This window comes from Crocuta crocuta, unplaced genomic scaffold, assembly GCF_008692635.1.
Source record: "Crocuta crocuta isolate KB4526 unplaced genomic scaffold, BGI_CrCroc_1.0 scaffold162, whole genome shotgun sequence".
NCBI classification, from domain to species: Eukaryota; Metazoa; Chordata; class Mammalia; order Carnivora; family Hyaenidae; genus Crocuta; species Crocuta crocuta.
This window is the reverse complement of record NW_027529433.1, coordinates 8495690-8522242: the sequence shown is the minus strand read 5'-3', so window position 1 is coordinate 8522242 and position 26553 is coordinate 8495690. Positions and strand designations below refer to the sequence as shown.

The 26553-nt window shown below is 41.9% G+C and overlaps 1 protein-coding gene across 3 annotated transcripts in view; it reads left to right on the top strand.

Moving 5' to 3' along the window:
- Positions 1-26553, top strand: part of ARHGEF28 (Rho guanine nucleotide exchange factor 28) — a 285499-nt gene that overhangs the window by 145511 nt on the left and 113435 nt on the right. For all 3 annotated transcript variants that reach the window (XM_077759946.1, XM_077759948.1, XM_077759947.1), the window contains exons 8-9: positions 97-152; positions 739-799. In XM_077759946.1, coding sequence (XP_077616072.1) covers positions 97-152; positions 739-799 — 117 coding nt within the window. The remainder of the gene's footprint in view (positions 1-96; positions 153-738; positions 800-26553) is intronic.

Here is a 26553-nt window from a genome sequence, read left to right as displayed (position 1 = left end):
ATATTTAGTCATCTAGTTTTTTTGTTTTGCTTTCTTTGTCATCTTTTAATGAAAGCTCCTATCAGCAGAGCCTGATGAGGATTATTCCTTTTGCAGAGATTAAGAATTTGGTGTCTGGCAGATCATCACCGGGAAAGGAAGACGATGTAAAGGTAATGGTTCTCTGTCCCCTCCTCTCCCCCTTTCTTCCTTTTACTTTTTCTCCAGAGCTGAAGTAGAAGGGAAAATCTAGTGGTAATAGAAATGTTTTAAAGAACAGATTTTAAAAACAAGTGAAGAAGCCCTAGGGGTATGCCCCAAGTCACATTCAGAGTAATTGCAATTCTGTTTCCTGTGTCAAATTGGCAGTTATCTTTATGACCAAGGCTGGCTGCCTTTCTGGGTTGTCGTTGTATATGCAGAACCGTTATATATGCATTTTCCAAAAGAAGTTTTTCCTTGAAGATTGATAGCTATGGATGTTTGCCAGCAATGTGACAGCAGGAATAGACCTGAGAGCCAGCCTATGGGAATAAAAGCACCTGTGGAGAGTGCTCAGGCGTGCTTCCCCTTGGGGCCGGTCCTTTCCTTTAGGCAGCTCTTCCATAAGACTAATGAAGTCCAAGACTAGCTTCCTGTTGATGCATGGTGATACACATGACACGTCTTTATTGTTTTTTTCTGAATTGATAACCATGAACAGAACTGTGGCACGTAAGTAATTTTTTTAAATCCCTGCCTGACTTTATCTTTTTCCAGGGTGTGGAAAGCCCGATGGTTCACCCGAATGAACACGAAGATCGGGACAGTCTAGATGTGGGTATGTTCCCAAATGCCACCTTCCCCTATACTCACAGGAGTATGCCAACCCTGGGTATGCAGAGGACAGAAGGAAGAGAAATTGTAAAATGAAATCTTCCTTCCTTGGAGCTTGGGCGAGTTTTTGAATCCAGTGGATGTAAATTTTCCTTGCAACAACAGTTCTGATATTAGGAGTTGAGAGGGCGAGTCTCCACTTATGATCCTTTAAACAACAAATCAAGACAAAGCAATGAAGGCTTTTCCTGAGCAGTTGAACTCTGAGCCAGACTCTACCTGGGGACTCATTCTGTGTTAGTTACCTTGTTATTTCTCTGAGATGCGCACTGCTTCACTTCACATGAAGTGGCAGGGGTCCTGGGGAGCAGCTGGTGGAATAGAGACTCCTAACTTCATTCTGCCTGGCCCCAGAATCCCTAGCTTACCACCATCCCATTTTGGTAACTGCTTGGGTAGGCCTCGGAGCTGAGCCTACATGGTTCTCTCCCCTGGTCTCAGGGAAGACCAGATGCTTGTCACTGGCTGCGCATCTGGGCACGAGGAGATCCCTTGGCGATGAATGCAGTTTTTCCCAGGGACTGGACTTTCTCACCTGCCCACAATTTCTAGTTCACAAGGCCCTAGGGCATCTCCCCAGATGCCCCTGGCCATTTTCTAATTCTTGAGGGCTAATATGGACCCCAGAGTTCCCCTTCGAGTTAGAGCCCGATGAAGCTGTGGGAGGCTGGGGGAACGTCCGTAAACTGGGCTATCAGCTGATGTCTCCTCTGGGCCGCTCGGTTGTCTGTGCAGACCTCTGGGGCTCAGTGCGCGGCATGTATGCAGCAGCTTTCCTGGTTGACTTCTTGAGACGAGGCGAAGCCGGGGCCCTTTGCACACGTGGGAGGCATGCAGGCAGAGCAGGGTGAAGCGTTGCCGAGAGTGTGGTGGTGGTCCTGCCCTCCGTGGCAAAGTGCTCCAGCTGGTGGGAAAGGCGGGGAAACCAACACGGTGCCCAGCTTGAGTTTAATAGTGAAGGTGGGTGGGCCCAGGAGCCTAGTGGTTCAGGGGTCTCCCTGGAGGCCAGTGTCAGCACATTTGGCAGGCGCAGGCAGAGCAGTGACAGCAGTTGAGGGGGGGGGGCATGAAGAGTAAAGCACGGCGAGGAGGAAGCGCCGTCAGCGTCCGTTGGCTGTGCTGCTGGTAGCTTGGCCGCGAGCCAGACGCGTTTGCAGGATCTCCCTGAATGAGCTTCTCCTGCAATTGGAACAGAAACGGAGACTCTGCCGAGCAATCTGCACACCTTTAATATTTCTGCTGTATAAGGTAAGAGCAGTGCTTGACTTAGAGAAGAGGGGAAGAGGAAGGAGAAATGGAAGCAGACATCTCCGTTTCAGTGACCGTCGTAGGCCATGAAAGCCAGGGTCGTAGCTGTTGCTCACGTGTACAGGAGGTCTCATCTACAAGTTGCATCACGCTCCTCAGGATGTTAGCTTTGAACGTTTACCAAGGCAGATTGCTGGTGCGGGGGGAGTGTCGGCTGTTACAGGGGTTAAATAGGATGATGTTAATTTTCAGTCTTAAAAATTCCATTCTCAAACTGGTACACATGCTGGGTGAGAAGACATGTGGTAAGGAGATTGTAGTAGTTTGCCCTAATCTGTGTGTTTTGTCAGTAACAACGTTGTAGGAGCATTGTAATAAATGATTTGAGACAAACTTGTAGGACGTTAGTTCCGTGAGTTATGACAAGGGCCATGGATGATTCTTCCTGTGCTAACATTTGCTTTTTTCTTCATTTAAATTAAAATCACCCGACTTTATGAAAAGAAAATAATAATAGATTTTAAAAGAACCTTCTGGAACAGAAGGGGGCAGGAAGCAGTGAGCAGTAGTTGGATGGTAAGCCGGAGTCTGGAGATTGAAATGGCTATTCCCCAAGGTCACTTCCAAACTGTTGTGTTAGTTTATATGTGCTTACATTCTGCTCAGTCTGCAAGGACAAATTGATTAATCTGGGGTTGAGAAATATGTCTTTGCTGACTTGGATTATTCAAAATAGTATGATGTTAGTTTAGCGTGCTCTTATAAGCTACATCAGTGCTGATCCAGTAGAACTTTTTGTGATGACGGACGGATGTTTTATATCTACAGTGTTCGCAATGGTAGCCAGTAGCCACATAGGTCTGTTGAGTGTATGATCTATGACTGAGGAATTGATTTATAAATTGTTTTTTAATTTATTGCCCTGGAAGTTCCCATTGTTGACCATCAAAGCATCAAGAATTATACTGCCTGTTAGTTCATACGCTGAAAATGACCATTGATGCTGCAGGGCTGATGTCTTGGGTAGGTAACGGCCGGTAAGCTCACCCAAGCCAGTGCCTCTAAACCCCCTCAGGGAGTACCAAGAGGACTTTTGGGAGTGATGGCCCTGCTCTCTGTGGGTGCTGTCAGAGCCTCCTAGAGGAAGATACTAGTCGAAGGGCTGGGATCCAGTTCTCTTGCTGTCAGAGTGAAGGGTGCAGCTTCTCAGTGTCTATTTCCTTCACATTGTAGGCGGGTAGAATGGAGAGAGAGAGAGCAGAGCATTTACAGGGCATAGATGAAATGGGTCAGTAACGAAATGAAGAAGGAAGAAAAGGTCCACTTGGCTCAAGTGGACTAAATGTGATTAAGAAACAGAAGCTCGGTGGTGGGCCGCAGCAGATGCTGTGTTGGGGAGAATGGGAGTGGACAGTGGTGGGAATGTGGACCATGGTGAGCTCTGCCGCCCTCCTGGAATTCCACCTGCAGACAAAGATGCGTAAACCATCGCTGCATCAGCCAAGTTGCACACGGCTTGATTTGTTGCTGTCTTGCAAACTCCTGCTTTTAAAAGGCTGAATTTGAAAAACGAAAATTGCCTGGTTAGAAATGAAGGTTTCCAGTGGAAAGTTAAGTTTGTGCTTGAGGACTGTGAAACAAGAGGGCCAGTATCTCAGGTGCATTGTAGAAGGTCCTGGAAGGGAACCCTCCTGCCAGCCTAGCAAGTGATACTCAAGAGGGTGAGTGACGTTGTGTGTGTCAGACCAGAGTTAGTGACACTCATGTGGATGTTGCTTTTCCTGCAGTAACTTATCAGCCGTGTCCTTTATTGGACAAAGATTCTTTGAAACTTATACCTAGAGCTGTATATTGTATGATGATTTAGATGGAAAAAGTGAAGGATTGGTGAAAGAGACTTGTTAAAATAAGAACCAGGTGATGATGTTTCAGCTTTCCTTATGGAACAAGGCAGTAGGGAGCTAGAGATGGAGGGCAGCTCCTGATGGAATTGGCTGGTGTCATTGGCCTTGATTAAGACGTCCCGGGACCTTGAACCTCTGGGCATGAAGCAGAGCTGCACGCACTCTTCCAGGCTGGGCTGGCAGAGAGCGGGCTTCCTGCAAGTATCAGAGATTGAAATAGGATATCATGCCAAGGGGCGCCTGGGTGGTTCAGTCGGTTAAGCATCCGACTTCGGCTCAGGTCATGATCTCGCGGTTTGTGGGTTCGAGCTCCGCATCGGGCTCTGTGCTGACAGCTAGCTCAGAGCCTGGAGCCTGTTTTGGATTCTGTGTGTCCCTCTCTCTCTGACCCTCCCTGCTCACACTGTCTCTCTCTCTCTCTCTCTCAGAAATAAATAAAACATTAAAAAATTTAAAAAAAAAAAAAAGGATATCGTGCCAAATAAGACATGTGGATAAAATGATCTTTCTAAATTATGGAAGTAGTAAATGCTCACAGTAGAAAAATTGGCAATCTTAGAAAAAGTAGAAAAAGAGAGAAACACCCCTATAGTTCTCCTGCCCCAAAGCAGCTGCCATTAACCTTTGGTGTGTTTCCTACCAGTAATTTTACTATACGCCCATTTTTTTTTTTTTTTTTTTACATAATTGTGATCACATAAATAACAGAATTCTGTGTCCTGGTTTATTCATTTAATATTATATGCCATAAGTAAGCTCTATTTTAGTAGGTAGCTTAAAATGATTCTGTACATTTTTTCTACACAAAAAATGGGTTACTTTTCTAATTTTTTTAATAGTTTTTTTATTTTTGAGATAGAGTATGACAGAGCACGAGCGAGGGAGGGGCAGAGAGAGGGAGACACAGTATCTGAAGCAGGCTCCAGGCTCTGAGCTGTCAGTACAGAGCCCGATGCAGGGCTCGATCTCAAGAACCGCGAGATCATGACCTGAGCCGAAGTTGGACGCTTAACCGACTGAGCCACCCAGGCGTCCCACTTTTCTAAAATGTAAGGGAAAGTATCTTAGATGATGCCAACAAGTATTTGTCAGTGAGAAGAGTCATTTTTAAATAATACGTGTTGTTTGATTTTATAGAGCGACCTGATTTTCAGTTTATGCTGAGGCTTGAATCCCAATTACTCTTTAATACCTTCGCTCACTTCATTGCTTTTACTGTTGTTATTTATATGTAACATGAGAAAAAGGAAAACTTTCAGTTAGTGATGTTGGGACAGGGAAGGATGGGTACTAGGGAGACAGATGAACCAAAGCTGTTGTGGAAAGAAACCCGACCTGATTACCCCCCTCCCCCAAAAGAACCATCCAGACCGATTGTGAAGAGAAGGAAGCAGAAACAGACAGAAACAAACAGTAGGAAGTGAAGTGTTTCAGATTGCTTAACCTAGACAGACTTTCAAGACTACAGAGAAAACTCCAAAGGAGAAACGAAGGTCCTACACAGGAAGCTTAGGAAAAAATGTGAGCGAGGGTAGCCTGGAAGGAAGTGATTGAAAGATTCAAAGGATTAGCCTCTCTAGAACAAGATGTTCGGTATACTAGAAACTGCTTTCAGGATCCCCATTTGCAGTTCTATTTGGAAGAGGTCCCGGCCTGTGGATTTCAGTGGTAAGGTGCATGGAGACTGTATAATCATTCATGTTCGTTTGGCATAACCCACCAAGTAAGTAGGGCTAATCAGGTTAGTCTTGGGTTTCTTATATTAACTAAAAGTTTAGAAATGGAATCAAGGCTGCTAAGTTATAAAAGCTTGTAAAACAGCACTTTTAAGTTGTTTGTGAAAGTAGTTATGAGATGGTTCCAGACAGAATCTTGAGATCTAGCTGCACGTCAGTGGAAGCTGGCTGTCTCTTGGCTCTTACTTACTAATAAATAAATGTATATCTATGTTGAGATCTGGAGAGTGTTAAATGAAACCTGAAGGGATGTTTAAAACATGTCAGGGAGAAGGAAGCCTAGCAGAGCTCAAAACCTTCTGAAAAAGAAGTTTTGAAATTTTGGGCAGATCTCAATCTATGCCCCAAGCTACAGAATTTTCTCTGGATTCCTTTTTTTAGGCTGGGGTGTCATTTCTTTACCACAAGCCAGAGCTTATCAGTGATTTGATGTTGAAACAAAGGGGCTGGGGCTGTGGATGGACAGGTATCCCAGGAAAACCACTGGGAATGCACAGTTATTTGTAAAAATGGACTCATTTAGTCCCTCTGTTGCCTTCAGTGAAAATATTTAGTATGCTTGTTGAGGTTTTAAACATTGTTTTTGGTAGGAGAATTTACTGAGTTACTAGAATTCTGCTGAGTGTTGTAAGCTCAGTTTAGGTCTTTTACCCTGAGTGTTCTGTCTGTTCTGTTTGTGGCTTCACTGTTTGGACACATTCTCCTTGTGGGATGTGAATAAAAGCATTGTTCTTTAAATCAGACACTAGGAATATTTATTGGCAGAAACATATCCCATACATTAAAGAATTGGGGGATTTTTAGGTGAATATATACTATGAACTAGGAAACATGTACACACTAAAATCTTACTGAAGGTGTAGAGTATGATATTGCTTTTTCTTCACGTTACAAAAATTGACAAAGACTGTTAAACTGGAAGTCCCAAATCTATCATGAGCCTGATGTTCTGCCTATTAGCTCATAAATGTAAAAAAGGCAAAATAAAAGTGAGTAAAGATAAAAGAGTCGCATAAGTGCTCTGTCATCCTATGGTCCTAAACTCAGCCTCCACATTGGGATTACCTTGGAGCTTTACCGGTACTGAAACCTGTGCCCACCCCTATAGAAATCCGATTTAATTGGTCTGGACTGTAGTCTGCATTTAAAGAGTTCTGAGGGTTCCCACCGGTGATTCTCAATTGTGGCTGGAGTTTGAGAACTGTGACATACTTCCTTAAGGAAGCTCTGCTTTGCTAACATCACCGTGACTTTTTGGGTTTTCCCTATATTTGGAGTTGGGGAAATAGTGGTTCTACGTTTATTGGAATATATTGAAAAAGCAATTAATAGAAGCCAGTTTGTATTGGGTTCGCAGGCTTCCAATGATGATCACCGTCAATATCATCCTAGATCTATGGGGAATGTAAAGCCTCTGGAAAAAAATTACTGAGAAAAATTCCCAACTATTTAAACCTAAACGAGATGATTAACATTTAAAGATGAGTCACTGTTAAATATTAAGAAGGGATCCTGTGGTTGTTTCTTGGTTTCAGAGGCATTTATTGGACTGCGAGGTACACAGGTGAGGATGAAGGGAATGGGGTTTATGCTAACGTGATCAGGGCTTCGCAAGGATGCCTGGTGTTTGGCATTAGTACTGATGGTACAAGCCGAACTGCCTTTTTCGTTCTTTTCACAAATTTAATTTCTGAAATGTAACTTGGGGAGGGGAAAAATGGCAGTGTTTTCCTCTGAATTCTAAATGTTCTTTCTGTTGTTGTTTTTCATTTTATTTTATTTTTTCGTCATGGTAGATATACTCTTTAATCCCCGTCTCCTGTTTCCCCCATTCTCCCAGCCCCACCCCTCTGGTAATGATCAGTTTGTTCTCTGTAGTTGAGTCTGTTTATTCGTTTGTCTGTCACTCTGTTTTTTTCCTTTGCTTCTTTGTTTTGTTTCTTAAATTCCACATATGAGTAAGATCATACGGTATTTGTCTTTCTCTGACTAACTTATTTGGCTTAGCATTACACTCTTTAGCTCTGTATTGTTGCAGATGGCAAGATCGTATTTTTTTTAATGGCTGAATAATCAATTTTATACACTCTCCTCCCCATATTCTTTATCCATTCATCAGTTGATGGACACTTGTGTTGCTTCTGTACTTTGGGTATTGTAGATACTGCTGCAGTGAACCTAAGAATACATGTATCCCTTGGAATTAGTATTAGTATTTTTTGGGTAGATACTCAGTAGTGTGATTACTGGATCATTGAGAAGTACAATTTTAAATTTCTTGAGGAACTGCTACACTTTGCCAGAGTGGTTGCACCAGCTTGCATTCCCACCAAAAGTGAACAAGGATTCTGTTTCCTCTACTCCTTGCCATCACTTGTCGTGTCCTGTGTTTTCTGTTTTATCCAGTCTCATAGGTGTGAGGTGATATCTCACTGTGGTTTTGATGTGCATTTCCCTGATGATGAGAGATATTGATCATCTTTTCATGTGTCTGTTGGCCATCTGGGTGTCTTTGGAGAAATGTCCTGCTCATGTCTTTTTTAATTGGACTATTTGTTTTTTTGGGTATTGAGTTTATCTGTTTTTTATATATTTTAGATACTAACCCTTTATTGGATATGTCATTTGCAAATATTTTCTCCCATTCAGTAGGTTGTCTTTTAGTTTTGTTGATGGTTTTCTTCACGCTGCAGAAACTTTTTATTTTGAAGTAGTCCCAATGGTTTATTTTTGTTTTTGTTTCCCTTGCCTTAGGAGACATATTTAGAGAAATGTTGCTTTGACTGATGTCACAGAAATTACTGCCTGTGCTGTATTCAAGGATTTGTTTGGTTTCAGGTCTCAAATTTAGGTCCTTAATCCATTTTGAATTTATTTTTATATATGGTGTAATAAAGTGGCAGTCTGGTTTTCCTGACACCTTTATTGAAGAGGCTACCTTTTTTCCCATTTATGTATGAGTTCTAAATTTTCATTCCCCAAAATAAGATTCTCAATTCCAAATGAATGAGCTTAGAGAATAAGTAAATTCCATAGGCTCCATCTCTAAAGATTCTATTTTGATGTGTAAACCAGATGATTAGATATAGAATTCAAGCAAAAGTAAAATATTAAAGAAACGATAACTAACCTATAAAACATGAAAACAAATGAAAAATAGGAAATATATTCTGGAAATAGTACTGAAAATTTTTATAAGAAAAGTTAAAATTCCACCTAAGATTTCTTCCTCTTGTGTTGAAGCACTTGAGTATAGTGTCTACAGACATTGAATGGAAAAATTGCTCTCACAGAGGAATCATTGGGCTGTGGCCTTGACAGCAGTGTAAGTGGGCTTATGTGAGTTTAAGCTTGCTTTTAATTGAGTCCCAGGGGCTAATCCCTTGGAAAGGACTTCAGGGCAATTAAGTTAGAGCTCGTATTGCTGGCATGAAAGCTAACAATTTATGGGGACACATTGCTTTAACTTTGCAAGTGGCTAATATACAGGACACTTTTATGAAACATGGCCTTCTTACTTCAACCATGAGCAAGAAAGCCAACAGAATTTATTCCTCACAATATGCGATTCTGTGGAAGAATGTATAGAACTGAAGTACAGAGAAGTAGTACAATCACAAATTGAATAGGAGACCCAGTAGTCAATCTGTTTATAATGTCAATAGCTTTAACTTTACTCTGTGATTTTTTTTGGTATCTAGAACTTGAGAAGAAAACTTAGAGTAAGCTAGCTGGGTTTCATCCATGCTTTTGAGATCTACCTGCTGATAAGATTTCTGTGATCCAGGTGAGGTAGGCACACCTACGATCAGGTGCATATGGTAGCCTCTCCCTCGGGTTACTTCTTAGGAACCTCTTAACTCCAAAGAGACACTATTTGTTTATGAAAAAATAAAGTTTCAGGATATCATCTTTGATGGTTAATTAGCTCTGTCAATAACTTCACATAAAACTTAAGCTAAAGAAAGTGGAGTTTTATGCATGACTTGAATTCTCCATGTCTCATTAAGTAAGTGATTCAGTCTTTTAGCATGAATTCCACAAACATTTAGTGAACGTAGATTCTGTACTTTTTTGCCTCATCCTTTAAAAATGTTTTAAATTTTATTTTTTAGAAGAGCTTCAGATTTACAGAAAAAGTATTAAGATAGTACAGAGAGTTCCCACATGCCCCTCCTCCCCTGTTAACATCCGATAGGATGGTACACTTGTTAAAATTGATTAACTGGTATTGATGCATTATTAATGACAAAAGTCCATACTTTTTGTAGGTTTCTTTAGTTCTTATCTAATTTCTTTTTGGTGTCCCAGGATCCTATCCAGGGTACCGTATTGTATTTAGTTACCATGTTTCCTTAGGCTCCTCTGGGCTGTGAGAATTTCTCAGACTTTCCTGGTATTTAATAATCTTGACAATTTTAGGAGTACTGGTCAAGTGTTAGGTAGAATTTCCCTCAATTGATATTTTTCTAATGTTTTTCCCATTATTAAAATTGGGGTTATGGGTTTTGGAAGGAAGACTACAGAGGTAAAATGCCATTGTCCTCACGTCATGGGTGTATACCTATCAACATTACTTTTACTGTTAATGAGTACCTTTATTATCTGACAGAGGTGGGTTTTGTCAGGTTTAGTCACTGTAAAATGATTCTTGCCCACTACTCTTTGCATACTCTACTCTTTGGAAGGAAGTCATGATGTGCAGCCCATACTTAAGGGGTGGGGTGTCATCTTTATATGTCCTTGTGTGCTAATAACTAATTTGGAATTCTCCTACATGGGAGACTTATACCCCTCCTTACCTATTTATTCAATCATTTATGTCAGTATAGATTCATGGATATTTATTGGATACTTTGGGTAATAATCTGGTACTGCTTCGTTGTTCAGAAGTGGTCTCACTGTGGCAGTGGGGAACTCTTCCTGTTGGCTTCTTTGTCCTTTGTACATATTCCTGTCATTGTGGGGTTTTGTCGCTGTTGTTGTTTTAGGGGAGTGAAAATACTCCTTATGATACTCTAATGGTGGATACATGACACTGAATTTGTCAAAACTCATAGAGCTTAATGGCATGCAGAGTCAACTTTAATATGGGCAAATAAAAATAATTAAGTTGGAGGATCCTGTGATGGAGGCAGAATGTGACAGAACAATCTAACTGTACCAAAAATGTATGAAATGCCTTACTGTAGGGGATGAGGAGAGTTCAGACCTCAGTGACTTTGGAAATGAGTAGACTCCTAAAGACTACAGGAAAAGAAACTGTACGTCAGCGTTGTTCTCTAGGTGATGGAGTTGTTGGTCACTGGGATACAGGTTAATGATTAAACCAGAGTAAAGGTGCCCTGGAAACGAACAATTAAGCAAATGGATTATAGATAGGTTTCTTATGTCGGAGTGGGAGTTGGTAGATAACCAAGGAGAGGAGGCTAGAATGATCTTTATGCTAATGAATTAGAGTTGGCCACATGGGTATGCACTCATGATTAGTTAACACAGATACACATGATTGCTTATAGAAATATTTGTAGGGAAATGTGTATGCATACATTAGGGCACACATGTGGGTATTTCCTTACTCTTTCCATTGACAGGACCTCAAAGTAACAACACTCTAGTAACATATGTAAGATGAGCCGCCCTTTGTTTAAAACTAGGATTATCCATTCCATTTTGCGGGAATTTTAACTTCAGAACTGTGGAATTGATAGGTTTCTGTTTACATTAGAACTAATTATTTACCTTTTTTGTTCATTTTATATCTCCTAGTTAACTGATGTGCATGCAAATAACCATATAAAAGTCCTTAGAAGAGTAAGTTGAACTTTGAATGTTAAAATTGACTTCAAAAAGTAAGTTTGGGAATAAGTTTGTGGGGCATAAAGAACTTTTTGGGGAAGGTTTGGGAAAACTGGAAACAGAACATTATCAGAAAAAAACCTCAAATATAGATGTTGCCCTCCCTAAGTGCCGTGGCTCTTTCTCCCATGAAGAATCCCTTTGTCCTGAGGCTGTGACAAGAAACTTGATTATCCCTCCACCCTTGCTGTGTCCAGTCTCAGTGCTCATATTCTTGCTTTTCCCACCCTGAGGGCCTCTCACATCCAGTATCCACAGCTGCCTGTCCACAATAGAGTCAAAATTCCTCATAATTCACTGTTGAGAAAAACTTAGCCAAATTGTCCTCCTTTTTTCCTTTTAGGCTATGCCAAGGATTTCAAGGTCTAAAACAAAAATAAATCCCCCAGGAATCTTTTTTCCCCTTAAAAGTATCATCTGAAGTAGAAACTGATTGTCTTGGCCATATTAACAGCTGGGGGAAGTATTGACAATATAATTCTTTAAAAAAAAAAAAAAGTATTTGTTTCGAGAGAGTGTGAGTGGGGGAGGGAGGGAGACAGAGAATTCCAAGTAGGCCCCACACTGTCAGCGCAGAGCCGAATGTGGGACTTGATCTCATCGACTCTGAGATTCTGAGATCACGACCTGAGCCAAAACCCATGAGTCAGACGCTTAACCGACGGAATCACCAGGTGCCCCTGACATGATAATTCTTGAATATGTTGCTTCATGTAGAAATCTGCTTTCCTGTCCAAATTTTTTGGATATTTTTTTCTTAAACTGCGTGTGGATATGTGGATATGTCATGATGTAAGTAACATCATCTTGATGGATTTCTGAGGTATACCCAGTTTTCCCCTTAGGCAGTAGGGTGATATAAAAACTTCTGAAAGGGCATGTAGGCTTTTTACTGAAATAAATCATGGTAATAAAGGTAGATAAGAAATAAAAAGTACTCTTATGTATAAAATAAGGCAGCTTTATGAAATGGTGGCATCCTAGAATTCCAGTTTATGGCAGCAGTGGTTGCCCCATGCTCCCAATTTATGTGTGTTTTATATGGAATCAATTTTATGGGCTCTGTTGAAACCCAGTGTGGAAGTAGAGAGAAAAATAGTAATTCAAACCTCTGGCTGCCTCCACTCATGATGCCATGTCCCTGAGTGACTGGGACACTGCAGCTATGTATGAATGTACTGTGCCCACTGTACTTCTCAGAGCACATCTTGAGCACCTGGATGGAGCTGTACTTTTAAAGATCCTTATTTTCTGTAGAGTAGGGGCTCTCAGTAAGAGCCAAGCCTTTCACTTGGTGCATAACCAGACTCAGAATGTTCTCTGACAAAGAACTGCTTGTGCTGAATGCCAGGAGATGACAGCGTGCCTTCTAAGGGTTTTTGAGGAAGCTTCTGACCATCTCTGATTTTCACCCCAGGCTCCATTACAGTGCCGCTTGTGGGCTGAAGTGGGCCAGGATAGGCTTGTCCTGGCATTAGGGGTTTGGCCTCCTCTTGTTTCTGTTTTTTAATGACTTTTTCCTAGAATGGTGTCTCGCGGTGTCAAACTGTGGTCTCTGGTTGTTGGACAGTGGAAGAGAGAAGGAAAACAAATCTTCTTCTCTTTCAGTCTTGGTATGATTGTCTTGGAACTTCTTTGCACATCAGCCTGTCTCAATTTAAGAGTCTACATGCTCTACCTGCTGAGTTAGCCCCGCACACTGGCAGTCCCTCAGTTTAGAAAAGCTATCACTCCTGAGGTGCACACGTAAGAATACTTCAGTGTGTATAATGTAGAAGAGAAAATACAGTGAAAGGGAAACTTTAAGTGAAAACGTAATGAAAATTTAAGTCCTTTACTGTTAGGACCCCATTTGATCCTCACAACTCTTTTGTTGTAAGGATGTTATGGCCTCATTTTATATGAAACAGCTGAGGGTCAGAAAGCATGAGTAGCTTGGTTAGGGTTGCTAAGTAAGTAAGTGACAGAGCCAATGATCAAGCCTAGATACATAATGGCTCCCCCCAAACCCAGAGTTTTTCTTCGTAGCTTCTGGCTCCTTAAGAATATGACACAGCTGTTGCACTCCACGTGTTTTGGGGCTTATTAGAGGATGAGAACATTGCACAAATATTATAATTCAAATCAAAATATAAATACCCTCTGAGGAAGATTAATGTCACCAAGGTTGAAAGGTAGGTGGCATGCTATCATGACATGAGGAGAATCAAGGGAAGCTTCCCTTCCGTGTAGGTCTTCCAGAAAGATCAAATGTCAGAGCATCTGCCTGCATGATTGTAACCCAATGGAGGTAATTTTCTATGCAAAGGATTTTCTAATTAAAGGATGCACAGTAAGGCTGATGAAATCATTCACACTCTGGCATCATAATAGTTGTATGATATCTGATGAGAAAGTGGCCTTGGGGGACATATCATTGAAATCTGCCAACTGCGGTAGAAATCAGCCAGAAAAAGCAAGTAATTTAATCCAATGAATATGAGTGAGATATAAATAACATCTTGAATTGATTTAAATGCAATCATAGTGGTACAACGGGGGGAAAAGTTAAGTACTCTAGAAAACAAGATAAATGACCCACATTTGGGGGAAGTTCTTTGGTGAGCAAGAAAAATGAACTGGCCTAAAAATAGAGGTGTGCAAACAATATTTCTAGTTCATTTTATGTGTTAACTTCATGTTATATGGCTGGTCAATGGCAGTAATTTTATTCTTTAAGAATGTTGGTAAATGTGACTGGTGTGAGGTGGTATCTCAGTGTGGCTTTGATTTCTATTTCTCTGATGGTGAGTGATGTTGAACATCGTTTCATGTGTCTGTTGGCCATCGGGATGTCTTCTTTGGAAAAGTGTCTATTCATGTGGATAACATGAACAAATCAGGAGACTAGATGTTGGCGAGGATGTGGAGAAATGGGAACCCTTTCGCATTGTTGGTGGGAATGCAAACTGGTACAGCCCCTGTGGAAAACAGTGTGGAGGTTCCTCAAAATATTAACAATAGAACTCCCCTATGACCCAGCAATAGCACTGCTAGGAATTTACCCAAGGGATACAGGAGTGCTGATGCACAGGGGCACATGTACCCCAGTGTTCATAGCAGCACTCTTAACAATAGCCAAGACATGGAAAGAGCCTAAGTGTCCATCAACTGATGAGTGGATCAAGAAGATGTGGTTTATCTATACAATGGAATACTACTTGGCAATGAGAAAGAATGAAATCTGGCCATGTGTAGCAACATGGATGGAACTGGAGGGTATTATGCTAAGTGAAATAGTCAGGCAGAGAAAGACAGACACCATATGTTTTCATTCATATGTGGATCTTTAGAAACTTAACAGAAGACCATGGGGGAAAGGAGTGGGCAAAAAGTTACAGAGAAGGAGAGAGACAAACCATAAGAGACTCTTAACTCTAGAGAACAAACTGAGGATTGATGGGGGGTGGGGGGGAGGGGGAAAATGGGTGATGGACATTGAGGAGGGCACTTGTTGAGATGAGCGCTGGATGTTGTATGAAAGCCAATTTGACAATAAATTGTATTTAAAAATATTGGTAAATCAAAGAAGAATAGAAATATTGTTAGGCTTCTCACATATATTTTTTTGGGTAGTTCTATTTTACTCTCAGAATAATTTTCACGTCAATAATCAAGTGATATATAATTGGTCACCAAGGACTGTGCTTCGGGGAAAACTAGATTAAGACGGATCTGCTTGGCATCTGAGCTATCACAAATGTGTTTTTACAGAGTCTTGATCATATTTCTCTTGGGATTGTCCTGACTTTCTTCTTATCTGTCACTGATGGTCAAGGAAGGAGCAGCTTTAGTAGTTTGTTGACCTGAGATTGATCCTGAAGTGGCTCTAAAACTCAACCATTCATGGCAAGTGAGAAAGATAATATTATCTCCTGAGCCAACACTTTCATTTCAGTTTGATGATTGTCTAAATAGGTGGAGGTTCCCTTTCTTTGGTCTATAGACATGCCTGAGGCAGCCAAAGGTACAAGGATCTATGTACATCTGAAGTATTGCCTGGAGCCTTGGAGAACAGTGGGCTTTGTCCACTCACCAGTACTGCTTTTTTGCTTTTATTTTGTCAAATAAAGATACTATTGTAATGAATGAAATACAGTGATATTTAAAAACACTTAATAAAAAGCTACAGGAAGCTACATATGGGAAGCTACATATCTTCTGTAGTGTAGAGAATATAGTCAGTGGTACTTTAACAGCATTGTATGGTGACAGATGGTAGCTCTATTGAGCATAACATAAAGTTGCTCATTCACTTTTATACACCTGAAACTAATATAACATTGGGTATTACCGAAACTTGATTAAAAATCTTTTTTAAATACATATTTTATTTTTTAAAAAATTTTAAATGTTTATTTATTTTTGAGAAAGAGATAGATAGAGCAGGAGTAGGGTGAGGGGTAGAGAGAGAGGGAGACACAGAATCTGAAGCAGACTCCAGGCTCTGAGCTGTCAGCACAGAGCCCGACACGTGGCTTGAATGCACAGACCATGAGATCATGACCTGAGCCGAAGTCAGATACTTAACCGACTGAGCCACCCAGGCGCCCCTTAAATACATATTTTCAATCAGGATATTAAAAATACTCCAGATGGCCAACAGACACATGAAACGATGCTCAGCATCCCTCGTCATCAGGGAAATACAAATCAAAACCACACTGAGATACCACCTCACGCAAGTCAGAGTGGCTAAAATGAGCAAATCAGAGAACTCTAGATGCTGGCGAGGATGTGGAGAAACGGGCACCCTCCTACACTGTTGGTGGGAATGTAAACTGGTGCAGCCCCTCTGGAAAACAGTGTGGAGGTTCCTCAAAAAACTAACAATAGAACTCCCCTATGACCCAGCAATAGCACTGCTAGGAATTTACCCAGGGGATATAGGAATGCTGATGCATAGGAGCGCATGTACCCCAATGGTCATAGTAGCACTGTCAACAATAGCCAAGACTGGAAAGAGCCTAAGTGTCCATCAACGGACGAGTGGATCAAGAAGATGTGGTTTATCTATACAATGGAATACTACTTTGCAATGAGAAAGAATGAAATCTGGCCGTGTGTAGCAACATGGATGGACCTTGAGGGTGCTATGCTGAGTGAAATAAGTCAGGCAGAAAAGGACAGATACCATATGTTTGCATGTATAGGAGGATTAGGAGGAACTTAACGGAGGATCATGGGGGAGAAGAAGGGGAAGAATAGTGGGGGAGAGGGAGGGAGGCAAACCGTGAGAGACTCTTGAATGCTGAGAACAAACTGAGGGCTGATGGGGATGTGGGGGAGGGGAAAGGGGGGTGATGGGCATAGAGGAGGGCACTAGTGGAAATGAGCACTGGATGTTATATGGAAACCAACTTGACAATAAACTATTAAAAATTTTTTTTAAAAATACTACAGATGACATGTAAATCTTCTCCAGCCACAGGTTAAGTAAGTGTAAATCATTCATTCATCATAGGCTCACAATGTCCCTGGCACTTTTCTCAGTTTTAAAACTTAGAGAATGAATAGAAACACTCACCTGGAAAATTTTATTTTCTTACGAAAGATCCTTGTGGACTAAAACTCTCTTACCTGATACCAGGCTTGAGAATAATTTATTCTTAGAATTTTACTTAGCTAATTAAGAAAAGTAATTCTTTTTCAAATAAAGGGTGAGACAGTAGAACATGTTTTAATGTTTATATTGACTTAGTTGTAATGCTTACAACTGTCTTTTTGCCTTTTGTTGTATTTGTATATTTATGTAGCAAACCCTACAAAAACACAACTGCAATTCGTGTAATGATTTGAATTGGAAATTAAGTGATTTCTCCCCTTGCTCTATTTCCATCTGGGCCTCGCCCCCACTCCCCACCCAATCAGACAGGATTAGCTTTTGTAGAGCAGATTATGCGTCTCTCTTCTGACACAGCATGGCATGATAAAGTCAACATTTGGGAAATAGTTGCGGTGAAAAGGAATATTAATTAGACACCTGTTTCTATACTTCAGGTCTGCAGAGTCACACAGACCTTTGCATCATTTCCACAGTCTTAGTTTATTTGGGTCTCAGATGACCTCACATAGGAAGACACACCATTGGCTGCTCTCACAAAATAAATGCTTAGAAGAGGCTCCCCTCTGAGACTCGGGGTATGTTTTTTTTATTCTGCCACAGATCTTGGCTGCTGTACTTGAGCTTAGGTGGGGCCCATGTATCGGTGTGCCTGCGGAGAGCAGGGAAGTGAGTTTGCAGTGTTCAGTTTAGGCGGAGGTGGTGTTGGGCTTGTACTGAATGCTGGTTACCAGAGGGTTGTTCTGCGGGGCCTGTAGGGACTGTTGGTTTGTGGTAACTTAGTCATGAGCTCTCTTGAGAGGAACTGTAGATTTAGGGTCATGCTCTAAAGGTACCCAAGTCCTTAAGATTGAAACCCAACTTGGTGACACCTGAAGCAGAATGCCCCACTTGTGCTGAATGGTTGTAGATGACTTTGCATGTATTTAATGAGTAGAATTGTCTGTAATACTTAAAGCTTCCCGCTACTTTGGCATTAAAAGGGTGAGGAGGCTTGATTGTTAAATGGATGATCAGAGTTGTTTTAGCCCTAGAATCTGAAAATCTGCCGACACTGTCCATGCTGTAAAAGAACAGATTGCCCTGGAAAACTCCTCGCCCTGAATGGGATGGCTTTTATTTGCCTGTGTACTGAGCTCTCTGGCTGTCCACACTTATAAACCTCAATCTTTCCATCACTGCACGGTGACCTTTCTGAAAACTGTACTCTAGCTCCAGAGCAAAACAAGTGCATTTGGAGGCCTTCCTTGAAGCACAGGCAACTCTCTTTGAATTCACAGTTACCTTTCTTCTTAATTTCCATTTCTAACCACAAGAAGAGGGGAGTTAATGATTCATGTGCTCCCAGTGACCTTTTGAATAACTGGACTGTGATGTACCAGTACAACTCTTAGCTGCCTCTCTCTCCTTCTTTACTTCCCTAGTTTGGCTTTAATATTTACAGCCTCCTTCTCAGTCTACACGCCTGGACGCCTGAAGGAAGCAAAATGTTTATTGCCTCTCCCTCCCCGTGTTCGGGAGCTTTTCACCCAGCCCCATTCCTTCCTTTGACATCACACCGTAGACTCGCCTCCTGGCTGGGGACGCCTGAGTTCTTCCTGCGTCTCTCCTGTTGAATTTGTTGATTTAAGCAACACAAAAAAGATGGATTCTGACTCGGATTCCCCTTTTAACTACTCATGGCCTTCCTTCCCCAAAATGAAGATTCGGCGGAGGCCGTCCAAGCAAGGTAGATCCCAGAATCTTTTATTTCCCTCAGAGCCAAGCCAGGGATTTTCATATTCTTACCTTTCTTTTCCTCGTTGCTTTGCCAGACTCTTGCCTGTGAGCTGCAAGTTTGTACATGTCTTTATAAAGCTCTAACTCTAAATATACTTTTCAGATAGGCTGCTGAGGTAAATCCACTGGTTTTTATGTTCCTTTCACTTTGACTCTGCCTTTGTGCTGAATTGTGCATGTGCAGTTCTCTTTTGTTAAAAAAGTGGGGGGCAGGGGAGTTCAGTACAAGGGAAATGTTTCGGATTCACTTTATCAGAGTTACCTTGGAGCCACCTTGATAATGGAGAGTCCTATTGATTTAAAGAACTGTGTACATATTCGATATCCAGTTTCTGCTTCTCTGGTGTTTGTTTTCAAGTGGGTGTTTGGTTTTTTAAAAATTCTTTCCCTAAGAAAATTGTTCCATTTTATACTATTGATTTTATAGTTGCTCTAAGGAAGGAATTTTAAGAAAGCAATTTAAACAAGGAAGCCTGTGTATCTCTAAGGGATATAGTCATACATTAGAAAGTTTATTAGTAATTACCAAGTATGCAAAACACTTTACTGCCAAAGGAAAAAGTCATTTATTTGTAGCATGATTTATAATGCAGTCGGTTTATGCCACTTATTCCCCCTTGCAACTCTTTCTTGCCGTACAAGCCTTTGAAATCAAGGGATAGGTTAGTGTTGGGGTGCAGTGAGGTGTCCTGAGTAGTCACTGCACCATCCTCACCTGGCCCTCAGCCAGTGGCAGTTGTTGCTTTCTGAGGTTTACCAGAATGAAGAAGGGGGTCATCCATTTTGTCCCTTACCTTATGTGGGGACTTATGCGGTTATGTTTTTAATTCAAGGAGAAAGGAAGGTTTTCATGAGCCTAAAGGCAGAAGAGATGTTTCTGAGGGTGGGCTGTCTCTGTAGCATTGTCCTGAGTGAGCACAATTCTCTAGAACAAGTGACCTACTGAATCACCCCGGGCTTTTTGCTGAGAAAAATGGAGGTTGGCAGTTGTCAACATACCTGGTTTTCTTCAAGGACCTTTTTCCTTCTAAAAATAAAATAGAGGTAGGTGTGTGTGTGTGTGTGTGTGTGTGTGTGTGTGTCCGTCCTTTCTTTCTCTTTGGCTGGAATCAAGGCCACCCCCAGGATTGAGATTGGTTAAACATCCAGGGGCAGTAGAAAGCCTTCACCTGAACAAAGTCCCGATATGGCTCTGCTGACATCCTTGAAAATCTCTTACTGGGGACTTAAAACTGTTGTACCACATTCCACTTTTCCATTGGAGTTTCCAAACTTAATTTCTTCTTTGGGGGGCAGTGACCATGTTAAATGCAACTTACCGTTAAATGGTTCAGGAGGAAAAACTTTACCTAAGAGAGAGCACAGCATGTGCATGTAAAAGCACATACAGAAAATGGAGCAAAATGTTTATGGCAGGTAAATCTGGGTAAAGACACTAGAATGGTGTTCTTTGTGCTATTCTTCTAACTTCTTGGGAAGTTTGCAATGCCTTCCAAATAATTTTTTTTAAACTTCTGCATTCAAGTGGGGAGACACATTTGGTCATTATTATCTCTTTAGAGTGAATAGTCCTCTGGTATAGTGAGAACTGCTTGAGGGCAGGTTGCTGTTCTACAGGACTATTAGATCTTTGTGCTCATTCCAAATCATTCCAGTTTGGGGAATAATCTTCATATGTTTTTGTGCCTGGCAGATTAGGCGGATGTCTCTGTTTCTGGGGGTCCATGTGGCCTAACAACCTGGAGAGAGGTGGGATTAATGAGGAGGAGGCTGGTGGAGAAGCTTGTGAGTCCAGTGGCGGGGACAGGTGACAGGGAGATAGGGCACACATTAACCACTCTGTCGTTTGGAATCTAAAATTGGAGCACATCCAGTTTGAGGTACAGCAAAAAGTCACAACATAGCTATGTTTAAATTAAACTCAATTAAAGCGAAAGCAGGTACTTGGGATTCGAAAATCATTATTTGCAGGTAATAAACAAGTGGAAATAAAGTTGATAGCAGAGAGTTGGGAATCGTCTGAGTCTCCTGCTTGCTTGTTTCATTAAATGATGATGGCCTGTGGGCGCCTGGGTGGCTGAGTTGGTTAGGCATCCAAGTCTTGATTTCAGTTCAGGTCATGATCTCACAGTTTGTGAGATCGAGTACCCACGTCGGGCTCTATGCTGACAGTGCAGAGTCTGCTTGGGATTCTTTCTCTCCCTGTCCCCTGGTTGTGCACATGCACATGCTCTTTCTCTCTGTCTCTCTGTCTCTCTCTCAAATAAACATAAATGATGATGGCCTAGTTGTGAACAGTGGGTTTGGTCACACTGCAGGATTGGCTAGACCGAGCCTGAGAACCATATGACTTAGAGATGACCCAATCCACCTACCTCATTTTATAGATGAGGGTCATGGGCCCAAAGAGGTGAAGGGATAGAGAATTATGTGTTCAACAGGCATTTCCAGAATAGCAGGCGTTGTCGTAGAGGGTGGGGCGAAGCAGTGAACCAGACAGGTACTGTCCCTGCTTACAGGGATCTTAGCACTAAGAATGGATTGCACGTCTCACAGGACTCGGACATGCCCCCTCTGTATAGTGGAAGAAACACCAGGAAACTGGATTTTTTTCCAGCCCTATGGCCTATTTGGGCCAGAACTGTGGTCTCTGGTCTCTTATAGGATGATCTAATGATTTTTTGTCAGTCTGTAAAATCAAGGTGTCTTGGATTTCATGCTCTTTCTTCTTGTTAGCACCAACATCATTCTTAGAAGGTAAGTTCTGGGCACTTTGGGAAGTCAGGAGGGAGGTTTTGAAGATTTGAAATTTCTGCCTTACTAGCAAACCTCTCCTATTTTGTTGGAAACTTTTTTTTTTTTGGTAAATGTTTGTTTATTTTTTATTTTGAGAGAGCACAAGCAGGGGAGGAACAGAGAGAGAAAGGGAGACACAGAGTGCAAAGCAGGCTCCAGGCTCTGAGCTGTCAGCACAGAGCCCAGTGCATGGCTTGAATTCATCAACCGCAAGATCATGACCTGAGCCAAAGTTGGCAGCTTAACCAACTGAGCCAAACAGGCGCCCTGGAAATACTCTCTTTTATTTACTGTGAAGCTTTTCTCCTGATTCCCCTAGTTAGTATTCTGTCTTTTAAAACTCCGTCTCGTCCTTATTATCACTATTCTTTGATAGACACACACATACACATACACATTCCTGGCTTGTTTAGAGAGCTGGGGAAATAGAGAGGGTTTGGCAGAAACCCACCAATACTTACATCAACTAAAAAGTGAATCTACTGCTTTCTTACCCTCATGCTGTCAGAATGGAAGAGAAAAGGATTAACTTAGAAGCAGTGCCTTTGGAAATGGCCATGTCTAGAAGGAAATGTGATATAAGCAGAGGGTGAAAGCATTTGAAAACAAGCTGCCTCAGTAGTATCCTGGGATTCTTGAAAGTTGCCCCTTGTCGTTTCACGGCCAGGACAGGCTGTACCCGGAGACATGTGGTTAATGATTGGGGTGGGCTAGGATCCATGGCGGTTCTGCTTCAGAGACTTGAGGAATGCCTGGGCTTTTGTTTTGTTGGTTTCGGTAGGAGATTGAACCAAGGAAATTAATGTTTGTAAATCAAAGGTGAAAAAATCCGGGGATTGGACCTTACCTAAGTTAACCATATTCTTCAGTCTTTAAAGTGTATTCTTTAATTCGCATCACCAGGGCCCAGGAAATGTTACACTGTGCTCTGTTCTCTGTGCCTTTCATCCACTTGGGAACTTCTGTCACTCTCCTCTACTCCAGCTTAGGTCCCGTACCTCTCTAATGACACAGAGTGCAAAAGAGGACCTTTTCCCCCATTTGCTCATGCAAAACCAGTCGGTAGTTGCCAAAGGAGGCAGTGCCTATCAGAAAGCTTCACAACCTTGGAGAGCTTAGATAGTACCATGTCTTCTGTAGCCATAGTCAAAATGAGATTTGTGTGATACTTTATTAATCATCATAGCCACTGATAATTAAGCTGTGGTAGGCGCTTGGCATAAATGATATTTGATTCTCAAAATAACTCTGTAAGGTAGATACTACGTCTGGCTTACAAGGGAGGAAACTGAAGCTTAGTGAGTTTTAAAGTGATTCCTATGGCTGTGCTGGGAAATGCAGGAATAGTAACCAATGATAGAGCAAGGAAGGAGAGTGAATACACGAGTAATGCCCAGATAAAGTGTAAGAGATCTGTATGTCGAATAGGTGCAGTCGTCTGCTTTGTTTATTAGTTGGCGGCTCTGAGGCTCAGAAGAGGGAAGTGAGGGGTCCAAGGTCAGAACCAATAAGCGAAGAACCAGTCCGACTACAAGGGCGTTGAGGTGAGAGGTTTCGTTACTCCCAGATTCTTGTACCCCATCTTGGTGGAGGTGAACTTCAGTGAGTAGCTCCCTCCATTCAATGGGTGCCATTTTGTCTTGCCCTATTAGCTACTCCCTCTTTGGTGAATCATTGACTAGAAAGAGAGGTAGCAGTGAAAACTTGGGAGGAGCAAAGTGGTAGAGGTGTTTCTATGTCTTCATCGATCCGTTCCCCTAATGTATATATAATAGTGCTACACATTGTCATGGGTGGGAAGAGATGGACAGATGTGTGTAGCATTGGGTAGTTGGCTAAGGAGAGGAAAAGGCAGGATGTATGGAGAAAAGGATGGGATGGGAGAGCTTCCAGCGTGTCCTGGAAATTTCACAGGTGTGTCTCCGACAGAAAGATGAAGTTAGAGTGAACGAGTTTGCTGGCATTGGAGATAAGAATCCTGAGACCACTGTTTCAGCCTTTGTTGTGAGCTCATTGAGGAGGGCAGGTACACAGCCTGAAAAATAATCCCCTGACACAGCAAGTATTGAGAGTACGATGACATTTCGGAAGGTTGAAAGATAATTTTGAAAGGTGAGTGACTTTTATTTCATGGCCTTACTTGTTCTGGTCTATGTTTTCCCTTTTTCTTTTCATGAAGTTTCATTGAACATACATGTATAGACTTCCTTGTGCATGTGTGTATTCAGTTCTGGAATTCCCCAAAAGGATGTTTGACCACCGTAGGGGGAATAGGTCACCACAGAAATCCTTATTGAGGAAGAGAAACATTTTATTGAAGGTGACATAACCTGCTAAGATTTTGCTGGTTCACAATGAACATACTGTTTAACTGGAGAGTAGGGCAGTTTTAATTTCAGAGTCTGCCTGGAAGCCTACTTTGATCAGCAGAGGAAAGGATGCCAGTTACAAGCCCATTGCCAAACAACATAGTTACATACCCTCCATGGCTCCCTTTAGTTAAACAAATACTTGGCCACATATTTGAAACTTTTTTTTTTTTTTTTTGGCTGGTTTAAATTCTTGGGCAAGGTGATTTCTGCACTAATCCCTGTAAGTGGAAGGGAGGTGCTATTCCAATTTATTATCCCATGTTCAGGGACTCCTCCCTACCTCTGCACTTTCGGGCAAGAACCAGTGGTTGTTTTTTCAGATATATTAAGGCAGAAAGTGACAAATCCCAGAGAAGTCGGGAAAAATTACTGTCAAAGTTGAAGATAAGAGAGCAGTTCAAACTGAGGGATGTTGGTTTGAAAGGGATGTCATTTTCATAGCCTGTGGAGACCTGGTGGGATTTTAAGAGGCATGCGATCCCTCCAAAGGGGCAGAGTCACACTAACTCGAATGTATTAAAGTGATGGAAAGCCTCATACGCTGTTGGCTCATGGGGTTATGGAAATGTAGAGTGATGGCAAATGCTGCATTGGCCTAGATGATTATTTTGGTCTGCCTATGTCCTCCTTCCCTTTGCTGAACAGCGCTCAAATTGCTTAGAGGGTGGCCGCTCCCCTGCTTTGGCCATAGGTCCAAATGACGCTGCCACCTTCTCATGTGACCTGGTCTTCTTGGATGCGGTGGGCTGGGCATCATCCTGCTCAGACTGGACCAATCATAGCACCTGTCCTTGGCCAATGAGAGTCCTTCCTTGGGATTCTTCCAACTGGGGTTAGGAGGGACATAGCTTCTTTTATGAGCAGCAGTGCTGGAAGGAGGGAGTAGAGGCCATTTGCTGGGGAGAAAGCATTCCGTGGTAGGAGGAAACGTTGGGGACGTGTAAAGAGAGAAGCAGTTGCGTGATAGGGTCCTTCTCGGTTCCAGGCCCTCGTTCTCTGCCCTGAGGTCTGTTGTGGCCCAGGTGCCTCCCGCTCAAGGCTTGGGTGTTAAATTCCCTTGGTTCTGTGACGTGTCCTCACATGCTGTCAGTAAATCTTTTCTCTCCCTCTTTTATTTTTATGAGATTATGTATATAATCTCTCACCTTGTTCTCTGAGATGCAGCTAGAATGTTTTTTTGTTTTCCGCAAGACCTCAGAATTTCCCCACTTAATCATTCTTCTTAAAAATTTTTAAAATTTATTTTTTTCATCATGATAAGTGTACTCTTTGATCCCCACCTCCTATTTTCCCCATCCTTCCACCCACCTCCCCTCTGGTAACCATCAGTTGGTTGGGAGTCTGTTTCTTTCTTTCCTTTTTTTTTTTTTTTTTTAATGTTTGGGTGTGTGTGTGTGTGTGTGTGTGTGCACGCATGTGCATGCACACGCCTCGGGTGGGGAAGAAGGGAGACGACAGACAGAGGGGCAGAGAGAGAGGGAGAAAGAGAATTCTAAGCAGGCTCCGCACTGTTAGCACAGACCCCAGTGCAGGGCTCGATTCCAGGAACCGTGAGAGAATGACTTGAGCTGAAATCAACAGTCAGGCACTTAACCAATTGAGCCACCCAGGCACCCTGTGGAGTCTGTTTCTTGATGTGTCAATCTTTTTGTTCCTTCACTCATTTATTTTGTTTCTTAAATTCCACGTATGAGTGAGCTCTATGGTATTTGTCTTTCTCTGACTTACTTTGCTGAGGATTATAACCCCTTGCTCCATCCATGTTGTTCCAAATGACAAGATTTCATTCTTTTTAATGGCTGATTAATACTCCATGATGTATATATACCACATCTTCTTCATCCATTCATCATTTGGACACTTGGGCTGCTTCCATAGTTTGGCTCTTATAACTAATGTTGCAGTAAACTTAGGGGTGCATCAGAGTTCATAATTCTATCCTTGCCACTCTGACTTTTGGATGGTTTTATAACAGCCACTTCATTAGTGTGTTGCAGTTAATACTGAATGTCTGACCCTAAGACAGTGAATTCCTTGAGGACAGAGTCGGGTGGCCGCTTTTCACACCTCTACTGCCTGGATCACAGAAAGCAGGTGGTAAATACTTAAAGCGAATTGTAGCACACATTTACTCACACTGTACTCAGATACTTTTTTATTTTGTCTCTGTTCCTTTATTTTGGATCTGATATTTTTATGAAGTCCTATACTCCAGGCAGTGGGAATGGGAAAGGATAGATTTTAGTCTAATACAAAAAACTCGGTCTGATGCAATAATAAAAACCATTATTTTTGCTAATTGTTCTGCCCTTGAAGTATAATATCCAGTTTAGCCAGTTTCTTTCCAATCCTATTTCTGGCCAAGCCGGCATAGAATGTGATTTTTCTGGTGAGCATGGGGG